This window comes from Manis pentadactyla, chromosome 14, assembly GCF_030020395.1.
Source record: "Manis pentadactyla isolate mManPen7 chromosome 14, mManPen7.hap1, whole genome shotgun sequence".
Taxonomy (NCBI): Eukaryota; Metazoa; Chordata; class Mammalia; order Pholidota; family Manidae; genus Manis; species Manis pentadactyla.
This window is the reverse complement of record NC_080032.1, coordinates 29,031,214-29,050,521: the sequence shown is the minus strand read 5'-3', so window position 1 is coordinate 29,050,521 and position 19,308 is coordinate 29,031,214. Positions and strand designations below refer to the sequence as shown.

Below are 19,308 nucleotides of genomic sequence, written 5' to 3'. Positions count from 1 at the left end.
AAATGCTGCAAAGAGATGATCTCATAAAAGAGTGTGTAATCGGCATCTAAGCCTCAACCAATTGGAGTTAGAAGTGGAGCCTAAAGAAGGGAGAAATGGTTAAACCAGTTTTAAGCCCATATGAAAGTCAGAAAGTGCCTGATAAAGGCTAAGATGATGTTTCCTTCCCTCACTGTCCCCACTCCATTTTGTGTCCTGTCAGACTTACAGGGAAAAATTTTCACTGCATTGTGACAATAAAGTCCTGCCTCTCTTACACTTATTTTCTGTGTCAAAATTCTTCTGGAAGTGTTTCAGTTCAATGATTGGAGGTCTCTGTTTATAGTATTGGTAAAAAAATAATACCATCATTTAAAAGAGCTGATTTTTGAAAGCTGAGAATTCATATATAAACAGCACATAAATATTCTATCCATAGCTCTATGTTGAGAAAATATTTAAAATAAAAGAACTGGAGAAAATGACAGACAAGGGGATGGATCAGTATGCAGCCCTATGAGAGCCTGAAGTTGTAAGCTCAGGTTATCTTTTCATGTCTAGAGTTACATGACTGGAGTGTCTTTTTTGTCTTTTACTTTAGGGTGTTTTGTCATATTTACATATTTTTATATTTATTTAATTTGGCTCTGGCTCCCACCTTCACAAAGGTCTCAAATTAGACTTTAGAACTTATTTCTAAGAATGATTATTTCTACAGTCATAGATTCACTGATAGTTTGGAACGTATACCATATTCATCGTACAAGTTTAAACACACCGTCTATCATAAATGTGCAATGAATTAAAATCTTTAATAAATCCTGAAATTCTCTGAGTTACATGCACTGCACTGTGTATATATTCTAACATTGTACTTATTAAAATAATTAGCATTAACTGAAAGCACTACCTTATTAAATGCAAACATTTGAAACAGACTTTAAGTGTAATCCACCTTCAGTAGTTTTTATTTTTTCCCCTATACTCAAAAAAATTTAAGTGACCCTCTCTTTCAACCTCTGAGTTTGGGTGGGTAGTGTATCACGATTTAGAGAGGAAATGCTCTGTAAATGTTGTGAATGTTGAAAGGCAATTCCCGCAAGCTAAAGACAGAGTCATTTTCCTTCGGTTCTGTCCTGGAGGAGTGGGTCATGCTGCAGTGATGTGAAGACCTGGTCTCCGCAAGGCACAGCCCTGCCCAGAAACACTTGCACGGCTTGTTGGCATCATGGGATCCTCCCCAGCCACCTTCATAAGGTCCCTCAGTTTCTCAAGACCTCATACCAAGGCAGAACTGACCCTTCCCTAAAGAGCTCCTCACACCCGTTTTGCCTTCAGGAGGGGTAATGAAGCTCGTGAGACCAGTTGGGACAGGAAGAGCATCATATCTCCCGGTAGGCACCTGCTTTTATGGGGGTACAGGCTGCGAGTCCCCGCGCCTCTGCTGGCCCCCCAGTTAGGTAGAGCTGATGGCGGGAATGTGCCACGTGATGCGGATCACAGCTGTAGTTCAAGAGCCCAAATGTTAGCTGGGACCATGTGTCAAAGGCAGCCCCTTCCCCACCTCCGTCCCCAGCCGCTCTCTGTTCGTTGACCCTATTTATGACTTTGGTCCGCTTCTCATTAACTTGGGTTATCTGATAAATTTGTTCACTTGCTGCCGACTGGACTCGGTCGGGTTCCCTGATTCTCCCACTGCGCCGTCTTGCACAGGCAGGATCCCAATATCTGAACAAATAAATTAAAGGCTAGGCGGGTCCCGGCCACTTAAGACGCATAGCTTCTTCGGCCCCGCAGGGGGCTGACTCCGGAAGGCCAAGGCTCAGCGTTCCGCGCCTGGGCAGGACAGGCTGGCGGGGGACCGCCACGTTGTCAACGTGACAGCGCCCGGCCTTCGAGATCGAAGGGCGACCCCGCCCCCCTGCCCCACTCCAATTGGGCACGCCTTTTACTGGGTCCTCGACGATTGGTCAGGGGTACGCCCCCGCACCGGAGCGCTTTGCAATTGGTTGGGGCACAAGCGCAACTCACAGCGGCGCGGCGGCCTGATGTGGGGCCAGCTCTCCGCAGGCCAATCAGCGTGTGAGCCGCGTGTGATGCGTACTTGTTGCCGGATCCTTCCGCCGGCGCTGCGAGAGCCCTTCTGGCCCGGCGGGAGGCCTTCTGGCCCGGCGGCGGGCGGATAACCTGGGGAAGGAGGGAAGGAAGCTATCTTGCGGAGCGGAGAAGTGAGCAGAGTTGGGCAACCTTTTTAGGGAAAGCTCCTGCTTCTAAGGATCCCTCCAGCAAACAAACTCTCGCGTGACATACTAAGAAATTAAAAAAAAAAAAAAAACCCAAAGAATCATGAATACAAATAAAAGAACTCTAATAAAAATAAAAGAAAAACTTAAGCTGTCCAAAATGTCCAAAAGAAATACCCAGTATAGATGAGACAAATTCTGAACCGTATCTTCAATCTTCCCACAAGTATTTATAGAGTTGCTACTGTGTGCTCCACCTCCTGGGAAGCGCTGGGAAACAGGCTGGAACCAGAATGGCCTGATAAACTTTGGGAACTTGCCCGAGTCTCCAGTTGGAATCACCACTTCATCTTTCTTCTTGACTGGCCTGGTAGAGCCTGTTGTGCGAGTAGCTGTAGAAATGGAAGTATGTCAGCTTCTTGCCCCTTCCGGTCTCTCCTTTTAGTCCCACTCATTATTCCTTTGGTTATGACGTGAGGACAGTCAATTTTAAGCCAGAATTTGCTCCCATCTCATCTGGTTTCCAAGTACTGGTTTCTAACATCTTGAGTCTACCTTCCAAATATCTCTGTGTGTATATATAGATACTTAAAGACATACGTCTAGGTAAGTTTACTGTTATATACAGGTATATAGATCTGTAGATAGATCATCCTCAGCTTTCCACCCTGGTTCAAGCCACCATGATACCCCAGGTGAACTTTTGCAATATCCCCCTAACAGGTCTCCCTGCTTGCACTCCATGCCATCCCCAAACCCGACCCTACTCACTCTATTATCACACAGCAGCTAGAATAATCCTTTCAAAGTGTAAGTCACGTCACTCTCAAAACTTCCAAATGGCTTCTAATCACACTTTGAATAAAGTTACCCTACAGGCCCCTAAGACCCTGTATGGCCACTACCATGTGACTGTGCCAAGCATACCTCAGGGCTTTTGCCCTTGTTATGTCCTCTGTCTGGAAGATTCTTCCCAAAGATGAGCTCTGGGCTGGATGCTTCAGTTCATTAAGGTGGAGAATTTCCAGTTCTTATCCTCCCTGTTCTGTGGAACCCTGAGAAACAGGAGCTGTGACAAAGGGCTCTGGCTTGCGGGGTAGGTGAGTGGGTTCTGACCCTCCCTAGTTATTACTGATGGTTTTCTATCTTTAGACCGGGCCTGCAGTCTCAGGATCTGCCAGATCAGGTATGCCTTCATCACGTGTGATAAGGGTACCAAAGTGGCCCGAAGGTCCTCCAAGGGAAAGCACAAGTGAAATGACCTTTGGTGACTGTTTAGTTAGAATGTTTTCGGCAGCAAGTTATGACAGTTACTGCTTATTCCCACTGAAGCCCAGGGCTAGTCCAGGGCTTACTCTGGCAGCTCAGTGAGAGGATCTAGGCTTTCCCCAGTTCTGTCCCGCCATTCTGTTAATGGGCTTTCTTCAGCAACAGGTCAGGGTCGCAAATGCCTGTTACGGCTCCCTCCCGAGGCCTTCATCACATGCCCCTTTGGTCTCATTGGCCAGAATTAGGCCACGTGGAAACCCGGGGCCAGTCAGTGGCAAAGGAGAAAAAGGAGCGCTGTGACTGGCTTAGACTAGAGGGCATTTAAATTGCGACATGTTAATCGCTAAGGGGTGTGCAAAGAATTCCCAAGGGCTGTGTGGACGCACAGATTCTTTTACGCAATTATGTGGTCCGTTTACATGTAAGGCCTATAAAATTGCTAGAGAAAGTCTCTGTGTTCTCAATTGCCTTTCAGCTACTTAACAAAAATAACAGAGGCATACTGGTAACTCACTCCCATCCTGGCGGGTGCCTTGCCCTGGGGCGTGAACAGCAACCCAGCGCCCAAACTTTCTTTAAAGAGTGAATGTCATTCTCTTATCTTTTTCTGGCATAGACATCTCTCCTAAAGATGAAGTTTGACTTGGGTTGGAATATACTGGTTTTCGAATGACCAAATCAGTGAAATTTACTGACAGATTGTTTTAACTGAAACAGGAGTATTTCAATACTTCTGAATTTCTCAAGATACATTGAAGAACATCCAAGAACACATTTTTAAATGCAATTTATTTCAAATTTGGTGTGCATTAATCAATAAAATAGACAAAAATGCATTTTATTCAATTACATTAGGGCATATTTATTCCAGTTACAGCAATTTCTCATTTTATTTTGTTATAAAATGCTCATTAAAAGAAAAGTTCATTTAAGACATGATGAAATTTTCTAGAAGTCAATTTAAGACCAGATACAATCCGTTCGGTTGGATACAATCCCAGGAGAGGCTCCAAAGTTGGAATTTTGTGGCAGTCTTAGTGGGAGAGCAGCCATCAGTGTCTACCATGTTATTTTCTTTTCCAGGTCTTTCCTTAAGACAGACACTTGCTGTACCTTAGCACTGTGGTGCTTGTTTCTATGTGCATGAAGAAATAGGACTTGAGAAGAGAGGAGAAAATTGAGATTCATATGGTCAGAATCACGTGGACTCTCCTGAGATAGTCCTGACTTCCACCTCAACTGTGGAAGCTACTCCTCCACCAGACCATTAGTTTGGGCCTTTTTTTCCCAGGGTAAGCTCCTTGCTATTCCAAATACTCATGCCTTTCCATTTAAACTGCTTTCAATGTATTCCAGAAGATTTGACATGTTTGCATACTTTATTATATTGGTTAATGGTCAACTGTATAACAGCGAGAACTTTGAAACATAGAAAACCTAACAATACATGCCACTGTGGGAGAAATAAAGAGGTGTGTAAGTTGCCTTATACATGGAGGAAGAGGCAGGGCAAATTCCAAAGAAATGATGGGGAGGTCAGTCCTTGATAAAAGTGTAAGTGTATTTGGCCTGGCAAATTTCCATATCCTTTACAATTTTTTTGAAGCATCTGAAATAGGATGAGGAAGCACAGATCTGGAGTGTAGGGTAAAAGTAGTATCAATATGAATCCTTAAATGAAAAATAAGCAACAGCTGCAAGGGGAAGATGGGGATTGCAGGGATCCAGGAGAGGTAACCCATAGAAAACAGGCAGTTTCAGGTTGATTAAGAAGGGCCCTTCCAGCTCTGTTCCCATTTTAAACAGGAAGAACTTTCCTGAATCGCTTCCTTTTCTGCCTCTCTGATCTTGTTAAAAAGAATATGGAGTAGCAAGGTGGGGACTGAAAAGCCACGTTCAAAGCCTCTTGTGAGTCTGGGAGAGCGTCAAAGAGGTGGTGAGGACAAAGTACCCAGTATTTTCAGGGTAGCTTCCCTCTCTTTTGGGTTCTCCTACAGGTGCTGTGCGTGGTTGTGTGGGACGAACAGAAGGAATTAAGAATGAATCAAGTAGCTGTCAGATGTATAAATCCAGCTCTCTGTCCTCTCCATGAGAATTGGTCAGCCCTGGATTTCTGTGCCCCCGGAGGGCAGGGTCTATGCTTTTCACAGCAGAACCCCCTTGCCTAGACCACAGCAAGCACTCGCTAGGCGTTTCTGAGTAAATGAATGTTTTGTGAGCTCCCACTGAGGATCAGCTCTGGACACCCTAAAGTGAACCACTCAGACGAGGATTTTGCTCCCATGGAATTTATATTCTAATGTCAAAGCAATGAACAGAAATACATGAAACCCTCAAAGATGAAGTTTTTGGGTCGACACGGGCTCAAACCTTCATAAAGGGGAGACCTGGGAGACAAAGAACTAGAGCTGGCCCCCCTCAACTAGGAGTTCAGGGAAGGGGCTGTTCTGGACATCATGTTTATGGCAAGCACCCTGCCTTAAGTTAGAATCGATGTTTATTGGTGGTGACTGGAGATGGAAGCTGTTTAAAATTGAGTGGTCGAGGTGGGAGGTTGCTTCATGAAAGTTGAACACTGCAAAAGACTGTCCTTGGAGGGAAGCTGATTGGGTGGCTGTGAGAACAAATTATAAGGAATACAGGAAAGCCCCTAGCACAGCACCAATGTACAGTAGGAGCACAGTAAGTAAACCTCCATATAGAGCCCAAGTCCCATTTTTCTTTCCATTTTCAAACCTACCACGTGGTCCAGCCACTTCAATAGTTGCAACATCACTGTAACTGGTCTTCCTGCTGAACCCCTTGCTCCCTGAAGACTATTCTCAACCCAGCTTCCAGAAGGATTCCTATTTTAATTACAGTCAGAGCATGTCCCTCTTCTGCTCAAAACCTTCCAATGGCCTTATGTAACCCAGGGTAAAAGTCTTCCAAGGTCTCCAAGAACCAGCTAAGCTGCCTCCACGTCCTTCACTAACCTCATCTTCTACCCCAGGTGTCTCAAGTCAAAGATATGGGCCTCCCGATAGGTCTCTAATCCAATACTCTCCTGCCCCAGGGCCTCAGCACCCTTTGTTCCCTCTGCCTGGAAACTTCCCCCAGATACTGAGTAGAAGTCACCTTTTCCATGGGACACTCCTTGATAATCCTATTTAAATAGAAACACGCTTCCAGCCACATTTTCTACCTTCCCCTGATTTCTTCTTTCCGTAGCACGTAATGCCTTTTATTATATAAATTGTATATGTGTTACTCTAGTATGTATGATACGATGCTCATTGGTATACTATGTATTTTACGATAAGTGACATATACAGGATGCATTTATTTGTTGTCAGTCTCCATTTCTCCCTACACCTGTCCCTGGCCCTTATCTCCCGTTGACAAAGGGCAGAAATTTTGCTTTGTCCACTGCCGTATTCGCTAAGCCCGGCAACAAGCCTGGTACCAGGCGGCGCTCAGTAAACACCTGAAGGAGGAGCAAATCAAGAGAATGAATGAACACTAGCCTGGGCCAGCTGCCTCCTACGTCCCGCTCCTGCGCCGCTTTAACCCCTTCACGCGCAGGTAAGGGCAGGGAGCCCGGCACCAACGCGCGTGCGCGAGTCGGAGTCTGCGGCGGCGCAGCGGCAGCACTCATTTGCGAGCGCGGCCCGCGGAGGGTTACACGCGGGCGGGGCGGTGCCCAAGCGGGGGGCGGGGTGTCTCGTAGGTGCGCTCTGGTTGTTCTCAGTCCTGCTCCCCGCTGCCCACGCCACCGCCGGCCGCTGCCGTCTCGTCCCGCCGCCGTCGCCGCCGCCGCCCCGCCGCAGCCATGTCCCAGGAACTGCGGGCCGGGCGAGACGAGATCCTGGAGTGCCAGGTGATGTGGGAGCCTGACAGCAAGAAGAACACGCAGATGGACCGCTTCCGCGCGGCTGTGGGCGCTGCCTGCGGTATAGCGCTGGGTGAGTGTGGCACCCCACCTCCCCGGCGCCGGGGCCTCCGGTCCTGGGGCTCCCGGCAGGGGTCCGAGGGGCTCTCCTCCTGCGGACCGGGACACCACCTCTGCCCGGCGTTGCTCTCAGGGTGCCCCCTCGTTGTAAGAATGGTCTCCTATTTCCATTTGCCCTCTCCTGGGGGGTTGGAGGAACCACTGGACATTGGGGCCCCTCTCCAGGGGGTGGGGCACTTATGACTATGGGGTTTTGCCTCCTTGTCTTTTCCGGGCGTCACCTCCTCTGCTTTTGGGGTGCCGGACTGCAGCATCTATCTCCCTGGGAGGGTAGCCTTGGAACCCTTGTGGACAGAGAGCTCCTTTGCTAGGCTTCCTACTTGTGAAGGAAGTGCTCCTTGGGGTCTTGCTCAACAGCCCCTCGGACAGAGTGCTTTTCTACTTTGATTGTGGGTGTCACTTGCCAGCCAGTAGTACCTTGTGCTGTCCTGTGCTCGTGCCCCAGGTTGACCGTGCTGCAAGGCCAGCATGGAGTTCTGGACACCTGGGAGAAGGACAGTTAGGCAGTTGCTTTCGGGCTTGGGGTGGAACTCCCTCCCCTTATGTTTTCACTGCCAGCCCCAGAGAGAACCTAGTCAGGGGCCCTCCTTCCTGCCAACACCCTGGCCCTCAGAACACCTGGCTGGGTGCGGGTTGGGCAGAGGAACGCCCCTTATCTGGGTGAGAAGCCATGCTTTCCTCCGCCGCCAGCTGTCTTGTCCACCTACCTGCTGGACCCTCACGGCTCAGGGGTTTGCAGCTCTGCATGGCCTTTGCCTCCCCGTCTTAGCCCTCAGCTACCTCCCTGGGCTCCTGAGTTTGTGTTGGTGGCATTACTGTCCTCAGTCATCCTCACAGAAATGGAGAGAAGTCATCTGCCTTGCCTGGGGGAGCCCATCTCACAGCACTGCCTCCTCATACCCCCGCTTTGCTGGGGTCCTCATTCCTGTTCCCTGAATGCTGGTGTTTTCCTGCTTCCGCCCCGCCCCAGCTTGCTTTACCAGAACCTCTTGAGGCACAGATCTGACTTTGTCACTCCTCGGCTCAGAGGCTCACAATGGCTTCTTGTTGACCGTGGAACTGCAAACAGTGCCACCTGGTAGCTTCTAAGCCTTCCACAGCAGGGTGGGCGTCAGCTTGCCCTGAGCCCCTTCCCAGCTCCGTTCTCTCCCCGACTCCTGCTCGCACTATGGAGACAGGTGTGGCTTATTACTCTGGAAGCCCAGTAGTTGGTGGTGGTAGTAGTAGTTGGTACATTAAAGTGTGTTGTATGGGGACAGAACAGACTTAACTCCTAAGAAGAGCCAGGAGTGGAACTGCTGCCCTGCCTACATCCCATCTCTTTCCTCTGCCAGCTGTTGACATAGCACTGCTCTCCCGGAGCTTGTCTAGCCCGACGCTTTAGAAATGATGTCACATAGGGTAGCACTGGGAGGTGCATGAGACTGATCTTAATCTACCTGGGTTTTCAACTGGTTCCACCTTTTCCTACCTGAGCGATCAGGAGGACGTCACCAGATCTCCCTAAGCCTCTTTCCTCATCTGTAAAATGAGCATAATGAGAGGATTTGTTCACTGGGTGGGTGTGAGGGTAGCAGGAGATGAGCATGCCCCATACTCACCTGCAGCTGACCCTGGAGGTTACTGAGTACTTCCACTGGTACCTCCCAGTCCACTTGACACCTCTCCATCCTTCAAAGCTTGTGGACTCGTGGCCTGATTGGACCAGTTTGGGAGGCTCACACCCTGGGAGGTTGCATGGGAAAGGCCAGACTTTTTTGGAAAAGCCAACTGCTTTTGAAAACCTCAAGGTGTGTGATGCTGGGTCTGCGTCCCCATGTGGTGGCAGTTGGCTGAGTGGAGTGGGATTTCTCTTGCTCTGGGGGTGATTTAGACCTTGATTTTTGTCTTTGTCTTTTCTTTCAATCCTGATGTTTGATCTAAGCTGCTTTTCTCCTTTCCATAGGCCTGGCCCTGGAGGTTTGGGGCTTTAAGATCCAACTCAGATGCTGCCTTCTCTTTGATTATTTTTTTTGAATATTTTCTCCTTTTGGCTGCTCTTCCCAGTGACTGATTTGTACTTTCATCCTGCCTTGCCTTTTCATTTATTTCTGAGTATTCTTATTGCTTAAAGACAGTGCCCTTGAACTTGTGTCTTTTCCGCTCCCAATGGTGACTTGTGTGCAGCTGGTATACAGTGTTGAGCAATGCTGCTGTCTGGATGTACAGAGAGGAAGGCACACATCCTACAGGGCTCCAGCCCTGAGGATGGATGGATGGAGGGTGTTTCCCAGCCTGACTGCCTCCCCATGAGCCTGTCTCCCCAGACCAAGGTCAGTGTGAAGTTTCCATCCCTGAAATTCAGGAGGTGCAGGGCCATGGTGGTTACATACTCTTTTCTACTACCAGAGCCATAGGTTGGTTGGTTTGTGTCACTCATAGCAGAGCTCATCTGAAGACTCCCTGCACACCCAGTGGTCCTCTGGATGCAGACTCCTCACACCTGGGAGCAGCCTGCAGCTCCAGCCTGGTGTATGTGCATGTGATGCGAGGCCTCTTTTGAAAGGCCTAGGGCACATGCTGCAAGTAGCAGCCCTCTGTAATTGGGGGAGGGACACCTGCGTTAAAGTATGTGTTTTTTGGAGGACTGTGCCAAGTGTCTCTCTATACCACAAGCTGCAGATCATGTCTGTATGCAAGCAGCTGGGATAGAGTTTGCCAACAAATAGAGGTCTCAGTCTCTGTTCTCAAATAGCTCAAGTTAAATTGAAGGGAGAAAGCTCATGTGAAGAGAGCAGCCACAAGTGAGTGCCATGTGCGTCCTTGGTGGGGCAGTGTGCTGCCCGCCCCCTGGGCACTTCCCTGGATGCAGGTCTCTCAGAATGTTTTTCACTTTTCAGAAGGGCTGATAAAATCTTGAGCTGAGATTTGAAGGTAAAAATTCTCACAGTAGGTGAGTGAAAAGAAGGGCTTGTGTACTCAGAAGCCTACAGGGACCAGGCAGGTGACAGAGATATTATTAATAGTTCACATTTAGTGGATGCTTTCTGTATGCTCGGCTCCATTCAGATACATACATGCATTAACTAACTTAGTCCTCAATAACCTGGCCAACGAGGTACTGCCTTTATCCTGTTCCCCAGCTGGGAAAACAAGCTCCAAGTTGGTGGAGACCTCATGGTTGTGAGTAGTGGAGCTGGGTTTGTTTCCAGAATCAGTGCCTCTTGCATGCGTGTGAAGGGCCTGGTGGGGCAGCTGTCACTCAGCTCTGGCTGACTGTTGCTGTGGGGTGTGACAGTGCATTAGTTACCTATTGCTGTATAACAAATCACCACAAAACAGCAACCTAAAACAGTGATAAACATTTAGCCTCTGAGTTTCTGTGGGTCAGGCATCTGGGAGTAGCTTAGCTGGGCCGTTCTTGGTCTTTCACGAGGCTGCCTTCCAGCTGTCGGCCGGGGCTGCTGTCGTTGGAAGGCTTGATGGGGCTGGAGGAGTCACCTCCCAGGTGGATTGCTCACATGGCAGTGAGTCAGTGCTGCTTGAAGCCTGACACCAGGCCACTGGCTTCTCCCACACCGGGTATCCAAGAGAGAGGTGGAAGCTGCAGAAGTCATGCTGGGTCATTTCCATAACATCCTACTGGTTATGCAGCTCAGCCCTGCTCAAGGTGGGGAGCAGACAACACAAATGCCAGGACGTGAGGGTCATTGGCTGCCTACCACCGTCAGATACTCTCTTGTCCCAGGAGAAGCCAGAAATACCAAATTTCACTTGAAAACTGTGATTTTAATATGTTGGCAGGTAGTTCAGTTTCTTTAGGATGTTGTGCAGACTGAACCAAACATGCCTGTGGGTGGTCTTCTGGGCTTCCGGTTATGGCCTCTGGAGGCAAGGAGCGCGTGAGCAGCCCCTGCTCACCTGAAGAATCGTGTTCCATGACTTGTCGACAGTGGAAGGGCTTCCCACAGAGTCCATCTGTTTCTCCACCGTCCCCTAGGGTCCTCAGACCATTTGGGTGCTGTGGGGGTGCTCCCTCCCCAGGTGGGCAGGTGGGCTTACCTCTTCCTCAGGGCTGCGTTGGTGCCTAACTTTGTGATGGACTTGGGAGCAAAGGTCTCAATTTCAAGCCTGGACCACCTCATGTATCAGCTGGAAGGAGTTCATGGTGGCAGAACTCTGCAATGTGTGAGGGCCAAGGTGGTTTAAAAAAATATGGGACAGCGAAGGAGCCACAGGGCCTGCTTTTCTAGTGGGATTGCCCCTCATCAGGCTGGCTCTCCCAGAGCATGCCCAGGCTTGGCTGTACTCTCCTTCTGGACTGAGGACCGTTAATGTTTGCATGTATCTCCACAGCCCATGTCTTAGCTCACCTGCATTATCAGGTAGCTATCATGTGTCTGCCTCCTACAGAGGGACAGTGTGATGACAGTGGCTAACACGTTCCAGTACTTTTTCTCTGTTACTCTTCTCAGTGCTATACATGTTTTGAGTCATTCAGACCTCACAGTGACCCTGTAACAAGTACCATTATCTTACTTTTATAGAGGAAGAGGCTGAGGCACAGGGAAGATTACTTGTCCAAGACCCACCAGTTAGACAGGGTAGCAGGACCTGAGCCTACTCAGTCTAAGTAAGGTGCTTCCTGAGCTCCCAATAGCGTTATAAAGGAGTCACTGTTGTTATCCCCATTTTGCAGGTGGGTATGCTGAGGCTCAGCCAAAGTACCCCGCCTTGGTTGTCTAGTGAGCGACAGAGCCGAGACCGATGCAGGTCACGTGGCCTGGCCCTGGGCGCGGGGTTCATGCTTCACTCTCATGGGAGCTCCATGGATGTCTCCAGTCCATTTCCAGGTAGCACATGAGGAAAGCTAAGTCCAGAGGCAAAGCGGCCTGCCTGAGGTCCCTAAGCACAGTCTCTAGAGTCAGGGCTGGTCCCAGCTTTCCAGACACACTATGTCTGGCATTTTCCCTGCGTGCTCAGTTGACTTAGTCCATGGCTTGAATAGGTAGGGTGGGGCTGGGGTGAGGTTCTCGTGGGGCTTGCAGGGGGTGCCAGTCTCTTTGCTATGAACCAGGTTCCCCTTCTTTCTTGAGCTTAGAGCCCGAAAGCCCCTGAGCACTCATCATGGCTGTGCGACCTCCAGGCTGACTCTTGGCACTTCATTTGAGTCCATCTTTCTCCATCCCTGCCACAGACCCACTCACTCCAGCTCTCTTTACGGGGCTCTTGGCTTCCCGCCAGTGTCCTAAGCCTGCCCTTGACGTGAGGGCCAGTCGTCTTCCGGCAGCCCCTCCAGCTCCCCTGGTTCTCAGTGACTGTTTTCCGCCGGCTCCTGGGGCCAGCGTGACAGGACAGTTACCGGATGTCATAAAGGGGCGCTGCCAATGGGCAGGGATCGTTGTGTCTCCTCCCCTCTGTGCACCCTCTCCCAGGACTGGAAACAGTGAGATGCTCCGTGTTTAGTGGATGGAGGTCAGTGACAGAATTCAGCTCAGCCATTGTATTATGCCAGGTTTTCCACTCCTGACACCCTGTCGTCTTCCGCCTGGTAGAATATCCTTGGAACACTGGCATATGAACATGTATCCTGTTGAAAATATCTTGAGATTAAAAAGGCTTTTAGAGGGTATGGGACTTTCCCAAGACCCCAGGATTAGAACCTGGTGTGAAGAGCATGCTTCTGTTTGTGTCAGAGTGGAAACAGGGAGTTATTTACTTATGCATAAAATCTCTGGAAAGACTCAAGGAAATCTCTTCAACAGGTTGTTCCTTGGCAAGAAAAGTTAGGTGGTTGTGGGGCAAGAGGGAGGGAAACTTTTTACCTTACAACCTTTTATACTTTTGTAAGAAATCTAAATGAATAATCTACCCTGGCACATTGTACTGGCATGAGAATTCATCAGGCTTCCAGTTTTGAATTTCTGGGTTTACAGCTCTATTCACTGTATGATTCCTAAGTTTGTATGGTGTAATAATAGCAAGCTCTTAATGTAGCTCTGCTTACGTCCAATGCGCTGTTCTAAGTATTTTCTGCATGTGCTCTTTTAAATCCTCACAGTAACGCTATAAAGAGGGGATGTGGTTAGTCACTCCATTTTACAGATGGGGAAACTGAGACACAGCATGCTTAAGTAGCTTGCCTAAGCTGAGGTCACCCATCTAATAAATGGCCAAGCCAAGATTTGAACTCAGGGTTTCTAGCTTCAGAGTCCAGTTCTTGGACATGGTTAAGATATAAAATCACTACTTCATTGCTTTTCTTCCTTTTGGGAACTAGCAGTGGTGGGTTTGCTCTAATAAAAATTAAGATTCTCCCCCTCACCCAGACCATTTCCCATCAGATGCCTTTGAACCTCTTAGGCACACCTGTAACTCCCCAGGTGTGTGCATCTTATTATCGAACTTCTAAGACTTTCCTTCTAAGATTTATCTGAGCCACGTGCCATTTTATTTTGTTTTTAGACAATTACGATGACTTATATCATTGGTCAGTTGAATCATATTCAGACTTCTGGGCAGAGTTCTGGAAATTCAGTGGAATTGTCTTTTCACGTATGTATGATGAGGTAAGTAGAGAATCTGCTTATGCATTATCTTTTTATGGTTATGTTCTAAAAAGAAGGGTCAGTTTTTGGGAATACTGAATCATATATTCTTCTGAAATCCCACATTAGCGGGAAAAAGTCATTGTTCTAGATAATTGGCAGAGTTTGTACTGGGGTCACCAACCCCGTGGAGAGTCTGCAACCTCTGGTCCTTTGATGTGTGTGGACCCCGGCCCTGTCCTGGAGACTTGAGCCACCCTAAGTAGTAGGGCATCGTTTTGTTTTTGTTTTATTAAAAAAAATTTAACTGGTAAAATACATATAACATAAAACTTACCATCTTAACCATCTTTAAGTATGTAGTTCTGTAGTATTGTGGTTTCATTATGGGGTGTATCATTCTGAACGGTTTATTTATAGGCATGTGGGAAGAAAATCAAGGTTCCAGCTTCTGGAGGAAGGAGGTGAGGGGTCTGGAAAATTGTGGTGGGGAGGTGCACGTAGGCCCTATAGTTTTTTGATGTCCTCGTTTCCACTGTCCAGTCAGAGCCTGGATCATGGGGTGGGGGTTGGGGGGCACGTTTGTCTTACTTTCTATTTTCAGCATTGTTCATAAAGTAAGTGCTTAATAAATATTTGTTGAAAGAGTAAATTAGTGGGGATGGTCTTTTCTACTGACATTACTTTTTGTTGTAACTTTGTTGAGGAATAATTGACAAATGTAAACATTTAAAGTATACAAGATGCTTTGATGTACAGATAAATAATGGAATTAATGCACTCATTACCTCACATAGATAACTTTTCTTGTGCTTGGTGAGAATGCTTCATGTCTATTCTCAGCAACTTTCAAGTATAAAATACCATTTTATTACCTATAGGGCACTAATTTCTGTTTTCCATTTCAAGCCTTTAGATGGATTCAGTGTTCTGGCTATGAAATGATTAAATGATGCATTGGACCAGCAAGTTAGCTGGCTCCCTGGGAAGCAGAATCGCTGTTATTTATTTGAGGTATAGATCTCGTGTATGCTGTCATTCTGTACAGGTCGTGGACACATCAAAAGGGATTGCAGATGTCCCTGAGTGGTTCAAAGGCAGTCGTCTAAACTATGCAGAGAACCTCCTGCGGCACAAAGAGAATGACAGGGTTGCCCTTTACGTTGCAAGTGAGTCCTAATAACTCCATGGGTTTTCCTCTCTCCACATTCTAGATGCCACTTACACACAGGCACATGTGCCGGGAGAGGCTCTGAAGCATTCAGAAACTGCACTAGGTGCTTTGCAGACACTATCTTGGCACCTTTCCTTTTCTGTTTCTGTTTTTATTGTGGTAAAAAACGTGACATTAAACTTACCATCTTAACCATTTTTAAGTGTACAGTTCAGTAGTGCCAAGTGTATTCACATTGTTGTGCAAATGATCTCTAGAACTTTTACATCTCGCAGAACCAAAACTTTATCCAGTAAACACTAATTTCCTCTCCCCTTCCCTTCCCTGCTTCTACTTTTTGTTTCTATGATTTGACTACTTTAAATACTTCATGTGAGTAGAATCAGATAGTATTTGTTGTTTGTGGCTGGCTCATTTCACTCAGCATAATGTCTTCAGGGTTCATCCATGTTATAGCAGGGGTCAGAATTTCCTCCTTTTTAAAGGCTGTATAATATTCCTTTGTATGGATAGAACACATTTTCTTTATCCATTCATCTGCTAATGGGCATTTGAGTTGCTTCTGCCTCTTTTTGTGAGGTAGAAGAGTGCTGCTATGAATATGGGAGTGCAACTGTCTCTTTGAGGTCCTGCTTGGCTCACCAGTATTTCAGTAATGTGCCAGTTGTGTAAGACAACTAAGGGGATCTTTCTATCTTCAACTGGGCTGTCAGTCACGTGACATAAAGTCTACCCCTTTTAAGTACACACATCATTGGTTTTAGTATATTTATGGGGTTGTGTGATGGTCATCTACCTAGTACCACAACATTTCTGTCATCACCAAAGGAAACCCCCCACCCAGAGCAGTCACTCCTCATCTCCCCTCTCAGCCTCTGGCAGTTTCTATGGCTTTGCCCTTCCTGGACATTTCCTATGAAAGGAATCCTATAGTGTGTGGCTTTTCTTCTGGCTTTTTAAACTTAGCATCATATGTTCATGCATCAGGGCCTCATTGATGGACCACATCTGTTCACCCATGAGCACCTTTCAAAGGCCTGTCTTCTGGGCATGATGATGCCTCTGTAAACCTCTGGGACACCAGCACGTTGGTGCCTTCTGTAACCCTAGAGAGCTAGAACACTGGGTCTCATGTTTGTCTCCTTTTCCTAGTCTGCATACTGCCTGGTTTCTCCCACTGGAAAGTGGGTGAGGTCAAACGTGAATCTTCTTAAAAACAGTGAAACAAAACAAACCTGGAAATTAATAATATACCTAATCACTAGTGATAAATGAGCCAGTCTTCCAGGTGGCTGGGGTAGGACTGAACTTGATGGCTGAACCCAGGCCCTTTTTTCTTAAGCTCAGCTCTGTCTTGAGTGGGGGTTCAGGAGGTATGGTGGTAAATCCCAGGTCTGCTGTGTCTCACGCTTCTCCCTCCTGGCTGTCCTCCTCCCCACCCTTGCCATCCCTTGCCTTTTAAACACTTGAACTCCTTTTAATGAGCTCTCCTGTCCTTGTATTTGCAGTGGGAATAAGTGCCTTCAATCCAGGGATCAAGTGTAGTTCACAAATAGGATATCTCTCTTAAGCAGGGTCCTAAATTGGCTATTTATTGTCTTGGGGACTTTAAAATAATTGTGCTTCATTTTCTCCATGTTTCTGATTTGTTCTTACTCCCCCAGCTGTGGGCAGATGCTTGGGAAGTCCTGCTTTGTGGCAACTCAGGTATCCTCAGCAGAATGTATCCTACCTATGCGTAATCCTGGGTGAGGGCATGAGGTGCCCTCTAAAAACAAAGTGTGCACAAAGTGGCCTCCATGCTCCAAAGAATGGAGTAAAAACAATATGCATTAATGCATTAACCCTGCCAGTGTTTAAGTTCTCAGAATGGCTCCTTGTGCAGCACATTTTGTCTTTGAGCAGCAGATTTCAGGTTACTTAGTATTTTTATAGGATAGAAAATTATCTGGGGCAGAAATATGGAAGAGGTAAAGGCTACCCAGTGAGCTGAGAAAAGAACTGTGGGCATAGTAACTTTAATCAAATAGGAAAAGCTAAATTTATACCTAAGGGAAGTCAGGATGCTTTTTCGCTTTGGAAAAGAGATACTTCATGTTGTAGAACTGAAAAGCAATTAACAATCAGGGATAAAATATTTGTATCAAAGATAATGGCCCAAAGATTAATATCTTTCCTGTAGAAGTACATTAAAATAATTTCCCTACACCTAAGCAATATCAAGTCTTCGTTGTATTAGTTTTTAATTGCCGTGTAGCAAATTATCCACAAACATGGCTTAAAACAAACTTTTATTATATCACAGTTTCTGTGGGTTGCATATGGCATCGCTGGGTGGTTCTGGCTTGGGCGTCTCTCGTGAAGTTGAGGTGAGGATGTTGGCGGGGGCTGCAGTCATCTGAAGGCTTGCCTGAGGCTGGCAGGTCTACATCCAGGAGGGTACACTCCCATGGCTGTTGGCAGGAGACCTCAGTTTCTCACCATGTGGGCCCCTCCCTGGGCTGCATGGGCATCCTTACAACACGGCAGCTGGTTCCCTTGGAGCGAGCCAGGTGGAAGCTGCAGTGTCTTTTGTGGCAAAGGCTCAGAAGCTGCTGTTGTTTCCACAGTATCCTATCAGTTGCCCAGCTCAGGTCCCTTCATGCATGTGGGAGCATCTACATGTGTGCATGGATGCCAGGGGCAGGGGCCCTTGGGGGCCATGGTGGAGGCTGGCTGTCACACCATCCTTTTTCATTATTACCATCTATTAGGTGAAAATCAGTACTTCACTGTTGTAAGGTATATTTCTTTGATAGGTTGATAATTTTATTTTCTTACATATTTCCTTTGCAGTATCAGAGTTTTCTACAGTGAGCTTGCCTTGCCTTTAGAGTCTGAATAAAAGCATATCAAAACCAAACCAAAGGTGGATACTACTCAGCAGGAAGGAGGAATGGATTCTTGATACATACAACTTGGGTGAATCTTAAGGGCATTGCACTGAGTGAAAAAGCCAGTCTCACAAGGCCATCTGCATGACTGCATTTACATAACGTTCTTGAAAGGAAAGATTAGAGAGATGAGCAGATTAGTGGTGCTAGGGAGCAGGGTTGCTTGGGGGTGGGGGTAGCTAGTAGCAGGAGGGAGACATCTGTGGCCATGGAAATGGTCTGGATCTTGATGTGGTGGCTACACGAAATGCTGTACAATGACAACCACATACTGTATCAGTGTCAGTGTCCTGGCTTTGACATTGTCCTAGAGTTGTGCAGGGTATCTCCAGCAGAGGAAGCCTGGTGCAGGTACAGGGACCTATGGACCATCTTCACAGCTTCCTGGGTATCTATCATAATTTAAAATGAAAAGGTAAAAAAAAAGTCATAATCCAAATCAAAGGATTCTTCACTTAATAAAAGCATTCCCCATAGTAAAAAAATCTTTAAGTGGCATATTCTGTGGGGGCATTTCACCAGCTGACTTTCACACAGTCTAAGGAAAGTTGAGTAAATTTGCACCTTGCTTGCTTTCTGGGCACTCGTTCTAACCTGCACTGAAACAGGTGCGAGGTTTCCTCTGTGTCTGTGATTCAGAACCTCTCTTTTCAGGATGGTCTCTATACAGTCTGCCTTTTTCTCTCCCCAGGGGAAGGCAAGGAGGAAATTGTGAAGGTGACTTTCGAAGAGTTGCGGCAAGAAGTGGCTTTGTTTGCAGCAGCAATGAGGAAAATGGGTGTGAAAAAAGGCGACCGAGTGGTCGGTAAGTAGTTTGGTGCTTGCTGTGGTTTGGCAGAGGAGCCCAGGGCAGGGTGAACAGCTTGGAAGGTCAAGACGACTTTTGAGTAAAGTGGAGTGGGTCAGATTCCATACAGCCGTGTAGTACTTCAGCTCCGCATGAAGCTGGATGGCAAAAAGGACTTGAAGAAGGGTCATTGGAAGTGGGCGGTCAGGATCTCTGTGTGGCCCCGTGACAGTGTGTTGGGCCATGAGGGTCCCCGGCCCCTGCCCCAGGGCCTCTCCCTGCTTGAGCCCCTCCACGTGTGCAGACTGGGAGCCCAATATTCACAGAAACATCCTTAAATGCGTCCTGAAACGCAAGCCAGGTGGTTCATCAGGTGCTGGATTAGAGACAGCGATCCCTCCCCAG

General features: G+C 47.4%; 1 protein-coding gene and 1 long non-coding RNA gene across 3 annotated transcripts in view; one reads left to right on the top strand and one right to left on the bottom strand.

Annotated features, from left to right (window-relative positions):
• Nucleotides 1–322: 322 nt before the first annotated feature.
• On the bottom strand, nt 323–3,687 carry LOC118930468 (uncharacterized). The gene is made up of 5 exons (XR_005032077.2): nt 3,578–3,687; nt 3,150–3,267; nt 2,539–2,614; nt 2,011–2,142; nt 323–1,482 (listed from the first exon to the last, which is right to left on the bottom strand). It is a non-coding gene; the product is annotated as an uncharacterized LOC118930468 (long non-coding RNA).
• A 3,478-nt stretch (nt 3,688–7,165) lies between these two features.
• AACS (acetoacetyl-CoA synthetase) overlaps nt 7,166–19,308 on the top strand; it is a 52,134-nt gene continuing 39,991 nt past the window's right edge. Inside the window, exons 1-4 of one of the 2 annotated variants that reach the window (XM_057491328.1) lie at nt 7,166–7,435; nt 13,927–14,030; nt 15,058–15,178; nt 18,808–18,921. In XM_057491328.1, the coding sequence (XP_057347311.1) occupies nt 7,303–7,435; nt 13,927–14,030; nt 15,058–15,178; nt 18,808–18,921 (472 nt within the window). In that variant the 5' untranslated portion in view covers nt 7,166–7,302. The remainder of the gene's footprint in view (nt 7,436–13,926; nt 14,031–15,057; nt 15,179–18,807; nt 18,922–19,308) is intronic. The other variant, XM_036921802.2, reaches the window with a different exon arrangement.